General features: G+C 38.0%; 1 protein-coding gene across 18 annotated transcripts in view; it reads left to right on the top strand.

Moving 5' to 3' along the window:
• Positions 1 to 14,179, top strand: part of RPS6KC1 (ribosomal protein S6 kinase C1) — a 347,664-nt gene that overhangs the window by 124,956 nt on the left and 208,529 nt on the right. For 17 of the 18 annotated variants that reach the window (XM_045048944.1, XM_045048948.1, XM_023247764.2 and 14 more), the window contains 2 exons: positions 12,302 to 12,349; positions 13,506 to 13,638. In XM_045048944.1, the coding sequence (XP_044904879.1) occupies positions 12,302 to 12,349; positions 13,506 to 13,638 (181 nt within the window). Of the gene's footprint in view, positions 1 to 3,105; positions 4,037 to 12,301; positions 12,350 to 13,505; positions 13,639 to 14,179 lie in introns of those variants that run through there. The other variant, XM_045048949.1, reaches the window with a different exon arrangement.

Genomic DNA, 14,179 nt, shown 5'->3' with positions numbered 1-14,179 from the left:
TCAAGTCATTATCCCAAGTGAACTTCAGAATTCAAACCAGAGAAATTAAATAAATGGTTTCATTATGGAACTGAATGGCATGAGCTGAACTTAGGCCTGCAAACCCAGAACTTCAGAGTTTTAACCTCTGTTTCGCATAATCTCTTTGTGGCCTTGGGCAAGTTGCTTCACAAAAACCAAAAACAGACAATCAAAATGAGAATGACAAAGGTGTAGAGATCTAGCTTTTAAAGCATTTGGATCTGAGAAGAGCCTCCTAAGTGGATGTTTTTTGTAGCTCTTCAACATTTCTGTTTTAAACCCAATTTTTCTGTCTTTTATACTCTGCCTTCTGCTACCTTTATATCCAGTTTTCTTACAAAGACACACCATGTCCTTTGGAAACAGGTTTCATGAAGTAATAAGATGTATAGGCCTAGGATTCGAAAAATTATACAAAGTAAAACTCTTCTTTCATATATGTATATATAAGACATTTTTGTGATAACTTTATTGTTCACTAGATCATTAACCTCACATTCATGGTAGGAGACATCTTTGAGGAATGGCTTACATTCACTGACATTTGGCTAATAGGAATATAAGAGATTTTACTTTATTTTTTTATTTAAAAAAATTTTTTTTTTCAATGTTTATTTATTTTTGGGACAGAGAGAGACAGAGCATGAACGGGGGAGGGGCAGAGAGAGAGGGAGACACAGAATCGGAAACAGGCTCCAGGCTCTGAGCCATCAGCCCAGAGCCTGACGCGGGGCTCGAACTCACGGAGTGCGAGATCGTGACCTGGCTGAAGTCGGACGCTTAACCGACTGCGCCACCCAGGCGCCCCAAAGAGATTTTAAATTCATGTTTGCAGTTGAAATATTTACTCCCTGGATTATTTTCTAGAGAATCACATCTTTTTTGCATTGCTTCAGGGCTAGACTGGAGTTAGCTATTTGCCTAAAGATGAATAATCCAGGGGTTGACTAAGTGACTTCTAGATGGGAAATGGAGAAACGTTTTTTTGGATCCTTTTTATCTTTTCTGATCCTGATATTAGTCTGTCGAAAGAAGCTTTGCCAACCCAATTTCAGTGCCTCTTGAAGGAATAAAACAGTGTAGGAAGGAGTGGCCTTCGCATTTTGAGTAAATTACTTGTATTTGCAGATCTGTTTTAGCACTACCAAAATATGCTTATTTGCTTTTTCTAATATGATTCATAATATATTCATAGTGATGGGATTCTGGGGTGATTGTAGGGGTTCAGAGCTGACAGCCAAGAAGGAATTCTTAAAGACGTCTGTGGTGCAAAAGTGATTTCATTAAAGCCTGCGGACAGGACCCGTGGGCAGAAAGAGCTGCACTGGGGTTGTGAAGAATGACTGATTATATACCTTCAGGTTGGGAGGGGCTTAGGGATAGCCTAAGTCTCTAAGGAATTTTGGAAGCAAGATTTCCAGGACCTTGAGGGGCTCACTGTTCTTAGGAAAATGCCATTTATTACCTTTTAGTAAAAGCTCAGTCATGAGACCCTTCAGATTTATATCAGGGGGCCATTAGCTTGGAGTATGATTGCCAACATATACTTGGGGGTTAAAGATAAAGGAGGTTTGCAAAGGAATTTTTCTGTGTTTGAGGAGACTCACAGGATCCTGGGGGGTCAGGATAATGTTGAGCCAAGATTCCCTTTTGTCCCCAGCAAAGTGTCATTGAGGCAGCTGAGTTCCTAGAGGAAGGTCACTCTGCCTGTTTCAAGGACTTGTCAAGGGAGTAGGCAGTAAGGGAATTTAATTTTTCATTTGCCTTTGTTTCCCGCATCACCATGGCAAGTGCTTTTTAAACCCCCTTAACATCTTGATGAGGGTGGTATTAGGGCGCTAGGAAACGGAGTCTATAGATTTCTGGCGATTAGGTTATGGATAAGATTGCCTTTTTCTTGCAGTTTACTAAGTTGTCTGTGAACCGCAGGAGACTCCTTTCCTGCATGACTGTGATCTCTATCAGTCAATCATTTGTTTTCTTTCCTTTCCTTTGTTCTTGGGCAGTCAGGAGTTTCCCAGGAATATCACACATATCCTACCTGGCAGGTGGGTTGGGGGGGGGGGAGGTGTGCTAGCTTGTACTTTGCCCTCAGCTTGCCTTATGCTCCCTCATCAATAACATATCTTCGAAGATGAATTTATTCTGGTAGCACTTATTTTTAGCTATCACAGTGACAAAGTATGGTCCTTAAAAAAATCACCGTGATCATTATTGAAGTTACTAAGTACACAAAGGCGTAAATTGAGTTCACCTAGGTTGTGGAGATCATGGATAGTTGCACTCAACAGGTTAGGGCTATATTCAGTTTAAATAGAGGGCAGGACAAATGGGCTTCATTATGACAGTTCTTATGGTACATAAATGCTTAATAATGCCCTGGTTTTAAATTAATTTATAACTAATTCCCTATGGAAGCTTTGAAGAATTTTTAAAAATATGGATTAATATAGAATTAATGCAAACCAGATGCATCTGTTGCCATTTTAAAGCCAAGAATTAAAAGATGTTTTTGTTATTATTTTCTAAAAAATATTTTCTATATTGATTTTCTCCTAACTGCATTTAAAATATGGAAAAAAAAAAAACCCATAAAACCCAGAAAGCAGAAATGACATACAAGAAAGCTTCCTACTAGTTGATTTCTTTTAAGATGAATATATGCCAGTTATTCAGTATTATGATAGAATATAGCCAGGTTCTTAAGATTCTCTGTTTTTAATATTTTAAGAGACGTGATAATATTTTGTTTCTGTATGAAATATTGTGGCAAATAGAATCATTGCCTTAGAAATGAGGCTTTTTAATTGTTATTTTGTAGATATTTTTATAAAACCTAATCTCAGAAAGTACATTTTCCTTGGGTAACATTTGGATTGTGGGTATGATGGTACCTAGAAACCTTTCAGAACAAAGTACCTTCTATGACTGCATAAAAGAAACCTTGATTATTATTCATAGACTGATTAAAATACCTTAGCTTTTACATTTCATTTTATTCGTTGTATCCTTATTTTGAATAAAATTATGGGCCACTCTAAATGTGGCTAACCGGCCCCTGCACTTTTTTTTTAAAGGCAAAAAAATCATCACATTTACTTAATTTACTTAAGTAAATCCCATTAGAGGGAGTATGTCTCTTGTCTTTCTGTTCAACCACGAGAATCCCCTGTGACCTTGGGTATGTATTCTAAGAGGTGACTGATGGTTCATGATGTTCTGTATTTTCTGGGAGCTTGCCTGTTGCCTGCCTCTGGGTCCGTCATCCCCCTTATGCTGACTTAGGCAGTATTAGGCAGCCTCTTATCTTCGGGCTTTGATGCATATGTTCTGAAGGTGGCCACAGTGACTTTGGGTAGCAGCAGATGGTAAACCTTCAGGCTGCCACCGGCTGTACTGGTGTTAAGTTGGGAAGTTAACGTTTGATGAAGAATCAGTAGTGCATATGAAAGAGCTTTCACTGCTGAAGTATCTTTTAATTAAAACATTAGCATACTAAAACCTTTGCAAATGTCTGGGCATTTAAAGAAATCTAAAATTAGTTGTTTTCTTATAGGGAAATTAGTTATTTACCAGCTTAGTTTGGTGTTGCTTGCATTTCCTAATGTGGTTCTTTCCTCCCTTTTCCTGCGCCACTTTGCCTGTAGTTAAGACAAACTGTAGATAAACTGACATAGGAAATGTTTTTAGGAGTTAAACGTACTTCTGTAAACTCTTAGAGGTTTTTTTTGAGTTCTCGTATTTTGAATCAGAATTGTGGATCTTTACTATTACCTCCATACAATCCGGGTAGATTTGTTCTTTTGTTTCCGACCTTTGAAGAGATTGCGTGGTTATATAGAAGCTTGAAGAACTCACCTTACCTCAAAGAGATATTTCACCCTGTTCTAAATTGTTGGTGATTTTTTTTGACTTAGCCACCAGTCCACAGCGCAGTGTCCTTTTTGGATTGTTTGTTCACCTACTTCATGATACTGTGCCATGGTTTGAAAGTCCTAGCACAAATAAAACACTGGTAAGACTCTTGAGGATTTTGTTGGTTTGTTTGTTTCCCTTAAATCCTTTATCCCCGGGGTACCTTTTAGGGATGCCTGGGTGGCTCAATCGATTAAGCATCCAACTTTTCATGACTTTTCAGCTCAGGTCATGGGGTCATGAGATCAAGCCCAGCATTGGGCTCCACACTGGGCATGGAGCCTGCTTAGGATTCTCTCTCTTTCTCTCTCTCTCTCTCTCTCTCTCTCTCTCAAAAAAAAAAATCTGGGGGTACCTTTTATGCTTTGTTAAACATAGATCCTTGAGACTAGTAAAATGAAAATATCCTTGAGGTTACAGTTACAAAGTATCTATGTCAAATTTCACTCTTCATATTTGAATTCTTCGCAGTGAAATACTTTTGTGAGCATATGACCATGGAGAACAGATTGGTTTAATGGCATAACATGAGAGAAGTGCCTCTCCACAGTCTGGTCATGCTGATGCTCTTGTCACTGCAGCTTCTGATGGACAAAAACTGTAGACTCAACATCTTTTTAAAAAAATTTTTTTTAAAAGTTTATCATTTATTTTTGAGAGAGAGAGAGAGAGAGAGAGAGAAACAGTGCGTGTGAGCCTGGGAGGGGCAGAGAGACGGAGAGGATAGAGAACACTGAGCAGCCTCCGCACTTTCAGTGCAGAGCCAGACGCAGGGCTCCATGCGACAAACCATGAGATCATGACCTGAGCTGAAATCAAGAGTCAGATGGTTACCTGATTGAGCCACCGAGGCCCCCTGTGGGCTCAACATCTTTTACTTTTGGAGTTGCTGGCAGTGGCACAGGGACTGTTGCTAGCCTTCTGATGTTAAGGCAAGAGAAAGTTAGGGCCCAGTAGGGAGAGTTGTTGGTATTAAAGGTTACCTAGTACTATTCCTTGTTTTCTGGTAGTTGAAATTTTATAAGAGATGTCATGAGAATAAGGTATGGAATTAAATAAGAGTGGAAATACAGTTTGAATACTAAGCATACAAAATGAGATGGGTTTTTGCAGTAAATAGAAATAACTTGATTATCATCACATGGTATCAGGGAGGAAGCAAAGATTTAGTGCCCTTGTTTTGTTGCTTAAAGCTGTTTCTGCGGAGGCACCTCGGTGACTCAGTTGGTTACATTTCCAACTCTTGATCTCAGCTCAGGTCTTGATCTCAGGCTTGTGAGTTCAGTTCCCACATTGGGCTCCATGCTGGGCGTGAAGTCTATTAAAAAAAAATTCTGCATAAAAGTAAGATTACCAACTTCTATAATACTGCCAAGATGGGTTCAGTTGATAATTTATCTAATCATGGTTAAGTTAGTTTTTAACAGAGGACAGTAAGTATATTCTTGTCTGGCTGAAACTCTGTTGAGAAAAAGTGTCTTCAACTTGCAGAGTTGGGCTTCCATTTTTTCTCTGGCTTCTTTCTTATTGATCCCATTCTTTTCGAGATGTTTATTTATATGTGAATTCCCAGTAGTATAACTTAACACAACTTCTGAAGTCCATTCAGATTACATCTAGCAAACACAAATAGTAGTGTGATGTCATTAAGGGAAAGCCTGTGCTTGTCCGATATGACTACCTCTGTAGACTTTTTTTTTTTTTTAACTTTTATTAATTGTTCTAGAATCCTGTGAAGTAACTGGCACCAAAGTAGAGATAGATAGATATTCCCTCAAATTACTCACGTAATCTTTCTTTTGAAAGGAATTGGAGCTAAAGTTATTTTCAGAGACTTATATACATTGAATGTCAACATTTAAATTTGTAAACAGCTTCAAGAGTGGGTGACACTTAATCCTCACCAGAGGAAAGCCTTCACACTTCCTCACCACAATGATAGTGTCTTATAGGAGCATCTCTCTCTTTTCTCCAAATTTATTCTTCCTATGCTTTAAGAAAAAATCATCTGATGCTTTTGATATATGGCCCCACCCCTCCTGTCTTCCCAGAAGTGGTACCTAGTTAAATATCAGGCCTTCCTTATTGTAATGGATAGAAAAACCTAGACTATCATCAGTTGAAGCCTTTCCTGCCACCGTTATGAAAGGAGAGTGGGCAAGTCTCATTGTGCTGGCGGAACTGAAGAACAGATGAGGCCAATCCTTAAGGGATAAGTTGTCTGCTTTTTCTTCCCCCCCCAAGTTAGAGGCAGTCATTCTATATATTACGTCGGGCAAAGATGGAGTAATCTCTTCTGTTAGACCATATGCTAATATAGTGCTGATAAGTGAGAGTGAAAAATGAAAGGGAGAAATACATTAATTGTATTCTCTCAATAAGGTATGCTATCCAAGGTAATTATTTCATGACAGTTTTAGTTAGAGTACTTGTTTTATCATGAAATAAAAGATGGTTTTAGGAGCCTTTTATTGGAAAAGACAATTGTATCAAATTAGTACCAAATTAGATTTTTGTCTTTATAAAGGTGAGCAAACCCATGAGCAGTTTTTAAATTGATGTGTTCTAGTCCACAAATGAACAAATTCTGTTTGAGGGTTAAAGAAGCTATTATTTTGTCCTTTATGCTGACAGCTTCATTACAGATTAGCCTACTGTTGGCATTAAAAAAATGTTTGGCTCCTTATGATCTTTGTGCATGCAACTATAATATTAATGCAGTGCCATAGCACTGTTCATTAAGAAATGACTTTAAATGAGGTTGAAGCGTGTAAATTTGGAAAGATACAGATGTTAAATGCAGTCGTTTCTCTTTGTATACAGCCGTATGGCTAATAATTTCCAAGTGGCTAAAGCTCTTGTTAGCAGGAGTGCTGGTGTGTTAAGAATGGCTCTATAAATAACTTTAAGAACTGAAGTTGAAGGTGCTTCTTTTAAAGACTATTGTTAACTAAACATTATTGCCAAACAGATGGAAAGCATTCACCAGCCTGATGTTTTTAGGTCTAATTATATTATCACCAGCCCTGTACGGCTCAGTTGAAGAGGTGTATCCAGAGGCCAATTTATAATCATTTAGCCAACACCTGTTTGGGAGAAATTGACAGTCAAAGGGCACATTTAAAAAAAAATCACATATGTTCTTGTGTTTATTGCCTCAATGTGAACGTTGTCTAGTTGCAAACAAACTTGGTAGGAGAAGAAAGTAAATGCAAACAGAGCATCACTTCCCAGCCATGTTTGTCGATCTTAATTTGGTCTTTTTATCTGATCCACTTCATGCTTCATGGCTAAGTAAGATCAGCAAAGAATCACTCCTGATTCATGTGGATATATTCTGTTCAGCCAGTTAAGAGGTTTCTGGTAGACGAAAGAAATTCTTTTGTACATCTTCCATACCTTTTATCTCGTGAAATGTTTTCTGTTTCATAGAGATGTATCTTATTTAAAGAAGATTGACATTCTGGTGAGTGGCTTAAGACAGTCACAACTTGGTACAAAAACACAGAGGATTTAAGGAACACTACTTTACAAACTCGATAGAGGTTTATTAAGCTCTCTGCAAAGGCAGAGAGAGGACCGAAGTGTCTCCTTTTACACATACGACATGTTAAATTAAGTTTCAAAGTTCAAGCTCTTTGAATGTGGTTCCATGCTTTGGAGATTCAAGATTGCATATAGCTCAAGGGGAAATTATGGGGAGAATAGGTGTATTTTATCAGAAAATAGTTTGGACCTGATGTCCCCACTAACTCTTTCATTTTAGCGTTTTTTTCCCTCTTTTGGCATATTTCTTTATTGAAAGATTTATATATATCGCTTCCATCTTCTTATCACCCATTATTAACCCAGAGCAGTCTGACTTCTGCTCCAGCAGTTCACAGCATAATACAGTATTGAAAGTTACCAACAGTTTCCTAACTGCCTGAGGCAGTAATCAATTCTCAGTCTCAATAGTTTTCTGGATCTTTCTCTTTAGGCAAGGGGAACAAAAGGAAAAATAGACAAATGGGACAACATTAAACTAAAAAGCTTTTGTACAGGAAGGAGACCATCAGTAAAATGAAAAAGCAGTCTACTGAATGGAAGAAGATATTTGCAAATGATATATCTGATAAGGGATTAATGTCCAAAAATATAAATAACTCATACAACTCAACACCAAAAACAAATCTGATTAAAAAATGGGAGAGAACCCGCATAGACATTTTTCCCAAGGATACATACAGGTGGCCTACAGACATGAGAAAACATATCTAATCATCATGAGAATGCAAATCAAAACCACAGCAAAGTATCACCTCATAATAATCAGAATGGCTAGTATTCAAAAGATAAGAAATAACAAGTGTTGGGGAGGATGTGGAGAAGAGGGAATACTCATGCACTGTTGGTGGGAATATACATTGGTACATCTGCTGTGGAAAACAGCATGGAGGTTCCTCAAAAAATTAAAAATAGAAATACTATATAATCCAGTAATTCCACTGTTGGGTATTTACCTGAAGAAAATAAAAACACTAATTCGAAGAGATTATATGTGCCCCTATGTTTACTGAAATGTTATTTACGATAGCCAAGATATGGAAGCAACCTAAGTGTCCATCTATAGATGAATGGATAAAGAACATGTGGTGCATGTACACAGTGGAAAATTAGCCACAAAAAAGGATGACATCTTGCCATTCATGACAACATGGATGGAACTAGAGAATATGCTAAATGGCATAAATCAGACAAAGACAAATGCCATTTGATTTCACTTATGTGTGGAATCTAGAAAACAACAAATGAACAAACGAAAAATAATAACAGACTCATAAATATGGAGATACAAAGCTTGTGGTTGCCAGAGAGGAGGGTTGTTGGGGGTATAGGTGAAACAGGTGAACGGAATTAAGATGTACAGACTTACAGTTATAAAATAAATGATGAGAATAAAAAGGACAGCATAGGGAATATAGTCAATAATATTGTAATAACTTTGTATGGTAGACAGATGGTAACTACACTTATTGTGGTAAGCATTTCATAGTGTATATGATATGATTGTTGAATCACTACTTGAAACTAACAATATTGTAGGTCAGCTATATTTTAATTTAAAAAAAGCCAGTCACAAAGGAAAAATAGATATACCTATCTCATTGGATTGTTCAGTGCATTATATCGTTTAATTCTTTGAAATCCAGCACAGTGTAAACATTTCGTTGGGGGTACAGTCTCATGTTTTTAGCTGTTATTTTGATGGAGAATGCTCAAATATGAAACTTTAGTCCCAACTTATTTTCTAAGCTCCCTTCACATATTGCCATCTGTCTTCTAAGCCTGAATTTGTTCACTGTGTTTACTGAACATTTATTTACTATGGGATCGGGATGTGTTATGTGTTGGAGGAAATACAATTTCTGCCCTGTATTAGTTTTCTATTGCTGTCATAACAAATCACTACAAACTTAGCATCTTCAAACAATTAAATTTATTATGTCAAGGTTCTTTGGACCAGAGGCCTGACGTGGGTCATATTGGGCTATAATCAAAGTGCCGGCACTGCTGTGTTCCTTACTGAAGACTCTGGGGAAAAACCCACTTTCAAGCTTATTCAGATTGTAGGTTGAACTCTTTTCTTTGCCGTCGTAGGACTGAACTCTTCCTTACTGGCTATCAGCTGAACACTAGTCTTTGCTTCTAGAAGCTGTCTGCTCCTTCTCATGCTTGTTGGGAGCTGCTGGTGGCCTTTCTCCAGTGCTGACATGCGGGTGTCTGTATCTTAGCACCAGCAACTGTGTAACCCTCTCATACTTAACATCTCTCTGATTTCTCCTGCCATTATCACTTCTGTGTTTCCACTTCTCGCCAGAGACAGTTCTCTGCTTTTCAGGGTTCATGGGACTTGATTGAGCCTCCTCGGTAATCCAAGATAATCTGTTTTAAGGTCTGTAGACCTTAATTACATCTGCAAAGTTCTTTTTGCCAGGAACATAACATATTCACAGGTTCTGGAGATTAAGGTATGAACATCCTTGGCGACCATTATTCTGCCTATGATATACCCATGAAAAGCTTGAAATCTGGTTGGGAGATAGACACATGAACAAATAAAATCAAATTCAAGGGGTTGGTACTGTATACAGTGGGTGAATGAAGAAAGGAGAGAATCAGTGTTATTGAGAGACAGACATTTGAGCTGAATATGGGAAGATGAGTACTTGTTTTAAGGGGCTGTGGGGGGCATATGTCAGGGAGAAGAAGCAATAATAGTGATAGCAATAATAGTTAAATGGCGATACCAAGCAGTTTTACAAGATTATTTCACTGAAATTCTCGCAAATGGTACATGCTGTTATTATCTACCATTATGGTTTCTATAGGTGAAGTTTTAATGTTTTCACATGTAGAATAGGAAGGGTAAAAGTATCTTATAGGTAGTTGAAAGAATTAACATTGATGGCTAAAGCATAGCACATAGTAAACACTTAGTACCTGGTAGGTAAAGGGAAATCAGTCCCTTGTCTATAGGCACTCTTCCTATCTGCCAAGGTGGGCGGGGGGAGGGGGTTGCTTGAGGGGGCAGTGGGTGAGATCATGCAGGGTCTTGAGGTGATTTTTTGGATTTATTGTTTTAAAAGAAAACACTGACTGCTATTTAGAGAACAGACCATAGGGCAGCAAATGAGGAAGCAGAGAAATCTGTTGGGAGACCATTGTTATAATCCAGGTAGATCTTTGTTTGGATCAGGGTAATAGCTGGCAAGTCAGTTTACATTTTGGGTACATTTTGAGGATAGAGCTGACAAGATTTGCTAATGGCAAAAGAGGGGCTAGGATGAGTCTTAGATAGAGAAGTAGCACCAAAAGGGAGTCTTAAGTTGGAGCCTGAGTCATTGAGATCATTATACCAAGTCGCTACATAAGGGGTTTTAGGAAGAGAAATGAGACTTCAGTAATGCCTGTATTTTTTTTTTTTTTTACTTCCTCTTAACCATATATATTCCATAAGGGAAAATTTTTCCTTCTAAGAAATATATTTTATTTAATTTATTTTTTTAAGAAATATATTTTAATTTTTTTAACGTTTATTTATTTTTGAGACAGAGAGAGACAGAGCATGAATGGGGGAGGGTCAGAGAGAGGGAGACACAGAATCTGAAACAGGCTCCAGGCTCTGAGCTGTCAGCACAGAGCGCAACGCGGGGCTTGAACTCACTGACCGCGAGATCATGACCTGAGCCGAAGTCGGCCCCTTAACCGACTGAGCCACCCAGGTGCCCCTAAGAAATATATTTTAAAACAAATTCCTAGATTTGTTTTAAATATATTTCTTTTTTTTTTTTTTTAATTTTTTTTTTCAACGTTTATTTATTTTTGGGACAGAGAGAGACAGAGCATGAACGGGGGAGGGGCAGAGAGAGAGGGAGACACAGAATCGGAAACAGGCTCCAGGCTCTGAGCTGTCAGCACAGAGCGCAACGCGGGGCTTGAACTCACTGACCGCGAGATCATGACCTGAGCCGAAGTCGGCCCCTTAACCGACTGAGCCACCCAGGTGCCCCTAAGAAATATATTTTAAAACAAATTCCTCGATTTGTTTTAAATATATTTCTTTTTTTTTTTTTTTTAATTTTTTTTTTTCAACGTTTATTTATTTTTGGGACAGAGAGAGACAGAGCATGAACGGGGGAGGGGCAGAGAGAGAGGGAGACACAGAATCGGAAACAGGCTCCAGGCTCTGAGCCATCAGCCCAGAGCCCGACGCGGGGCTCGAACTCACGGACCGCGAGATCGTGACCTGGCTGAAGTCGGACGCTTAACTGACTGCGCCACCCAGGCGCCCCTAAATATATTTCTTAAGAAAATATATAAATAATTATATATATATATATTCTCTATATATAGAAATAAGTAAATATATAGAAATGTTTCTAAAATATGGAATTTTTAGAAAAGGAAACTAATAAAACCCACTTGAAAAAATGTTTTTTTTTGACAGCATGCACATGCAAGCAAGTTGGGGAGGGGCAGAAAGAGAGGAAGACGGAGAATCCCACACTGTCAGCACAGAGCCTGACTCAGGGTTCGAACTCACAAACTTGTGAGATCATGACCTAAGCCGAAATCAAGAGTCGGATGCTTAACCCATTGAGCCACCTATGAACCCCAGTAAAACCTACTCTAGATAAGACTGTTTTAAGCCTGTGATTTGGTTACTTAAAAAAAAAAAAATCTATTCAGAAATTAACAACTTTGGTGGAGTCAATTCCAACACTCTCCCCATCCCCCAAAACTTTAAAGTATAGTTTCAAAAAGTTACAAGTCCATGTTTCATTGTACTGTGAATGATTCATTACTCATGTCTTTTATGTAGGTTTTACTTGTAATGGACACAAGGACAGAGCAGACATTCATTTTAAAAGTAAGTAGAATTTGTATGTTGAATGAATTTAGGAATTTATTTTCAAATTATGCTTCTGAAAGAAAAATATTTAATGTTTTTTCTTGGGTATTTGAATGTTCTTTTGTGTTTGTGGTGGTCTGTATTTCTTTTACTTCCTTTTTTTTGTCACAGTTGATAAATACTTTATAGCATGCCTTTAGAGGTGGTCATTTGGATAAGTTGAAGACTCATTCCCTCATGTTTAAATATATAGTGTGTACTTTAAATATACCTCTAAAACATTTTGTGTAATTTGTGAGGACTGCACACAGTTGCCCTTTGATTATGATTACAGTCCCTAAGAACTGAAATTTTGCCTTGAAGTCTCTGTTTCAGGTATTTGGGAAAGTGTTATCTACATTCCTGGCACTCTTTTTTTTCTTTTTTTTTAATCTAAATTCTAGGAACAAGAAAAGAAACATCCCTCAATTTTGTAATTTCAAAATTGAAATGGCTTATGACAGTACATATTCTAAAATATCCTAATTTAATCATTTCTACAGCATCTAGAGTTAATCAATTTCAGGTTAGTTTTATGTATTTTTTTCAGATTCTTACAGCATGGCAGTAAGTTACATTAACATATGTGGAAACAAATTTCTTTCTGAGTATACTTTATCACTGGCATCTCCCCAGATTTTTAAACCAGGGTAACCAGAAACTATACCCACCTTGTTCCTTTGGAGAAGTCTTAAAATAGTCTTTATACTGTTTTTGGCCTGAAATTTTAAATCACCTGTTTCGTCAGGAATACCTTTTGTGTCTCAGAAATTTGAATGATCTCACAATGTCTACTGTTTTAAAGATCTGTCTATATATGTAAAATAAAACTTAAGAAAAGGTCATAGAGAAATAACTGTGTATCATCCTGATGACTTAGTTTGAGAGCATCTCTAATAAAAACACTGACCCACGTAATTGATTTTAATGGCAGCTTTGTGGCATCTTCCGTTCTCTGGATTCACGCCAGATGCCATCAGCAGAGCCTCCAGGGACCGAGGGGCATAGAGCAGCAGATGAGTGGTTTCTCTGAAGCCCAGAGTAACTCGGATAGATTAGTTTGGTTGATAAACACAGAGCACAGCAGGCTCCAAAGGCAACTGAGGGTACAACTGACCTTTTTGTTCTCTGTCAGGGTCTAAGGAAAAGCAGTGAATACAGCAGGAACAGAAAGACCATCATCCCCCGCTGTGTGCCCAACATGGTGTGTCTGCACAAGTACATCATTTCTGAGGAGTCGGTATTTCTTGTGCTGCAGCACGCGGAAGGTTAGTTTGTGGTTTAAATTGTTTATGGAGCAAAGAATGTCATCATCTCCTTAGCTCTTCCGTTTCCATAATGTCCTTCTTACTTCTGTCATCGCATGAGCAGATGAAACATATAAAACACATGTAAGAAACTGTTTCCTTATTCCTCTGCTCTCTTTGAGTTGTGAGGGAAAACGAAAACCCAGGTGAGCAGCGGATTTCATTTGAACTACAGTAACCTTGTTCGATATACATAACTACTTACTTTCTCCTAGAATTGGTCTACTCTGATGAGAACTTTAAGGTGAAGGTGTGCTAAAAGAGCGAGGTTGTATTTTAGGGGTTTTATTTTGTTCTCTGCGAAAAGGATACATTAATGTTAGACGACTTAAAAAGCATCCCCTGAAGAATTAATTAATTACCTCCTCTTTTAGAATGCACGGGTATTTGCTTAACGTTTGACATTACCTAGTTATTCTGATCTGGGTTTTTACGAACACAGCCATTGGCATCACATATGCGTACAAAGCAGAGGCATGGTGCCCTGCCTTCAAACTATTTA

This window comes from Felis catus, chromosome F1, assembly GCF_018350175.1.
Source record: "Felis catus isolate Fca126 chromosome F1, F.catus_Fca126_mat1.0, whole genome shotgun sequence".
NCBI lineage: Eukaryota > Metazoa > Chordata > Mammalia > Carnivora > Felidae > Felis > Felis catus.
The sequence above is the reverse complement of the archived record's forward strand: the minus strand, read 5'-3'. Positions and strand labels throughout refer to the sequence as shown.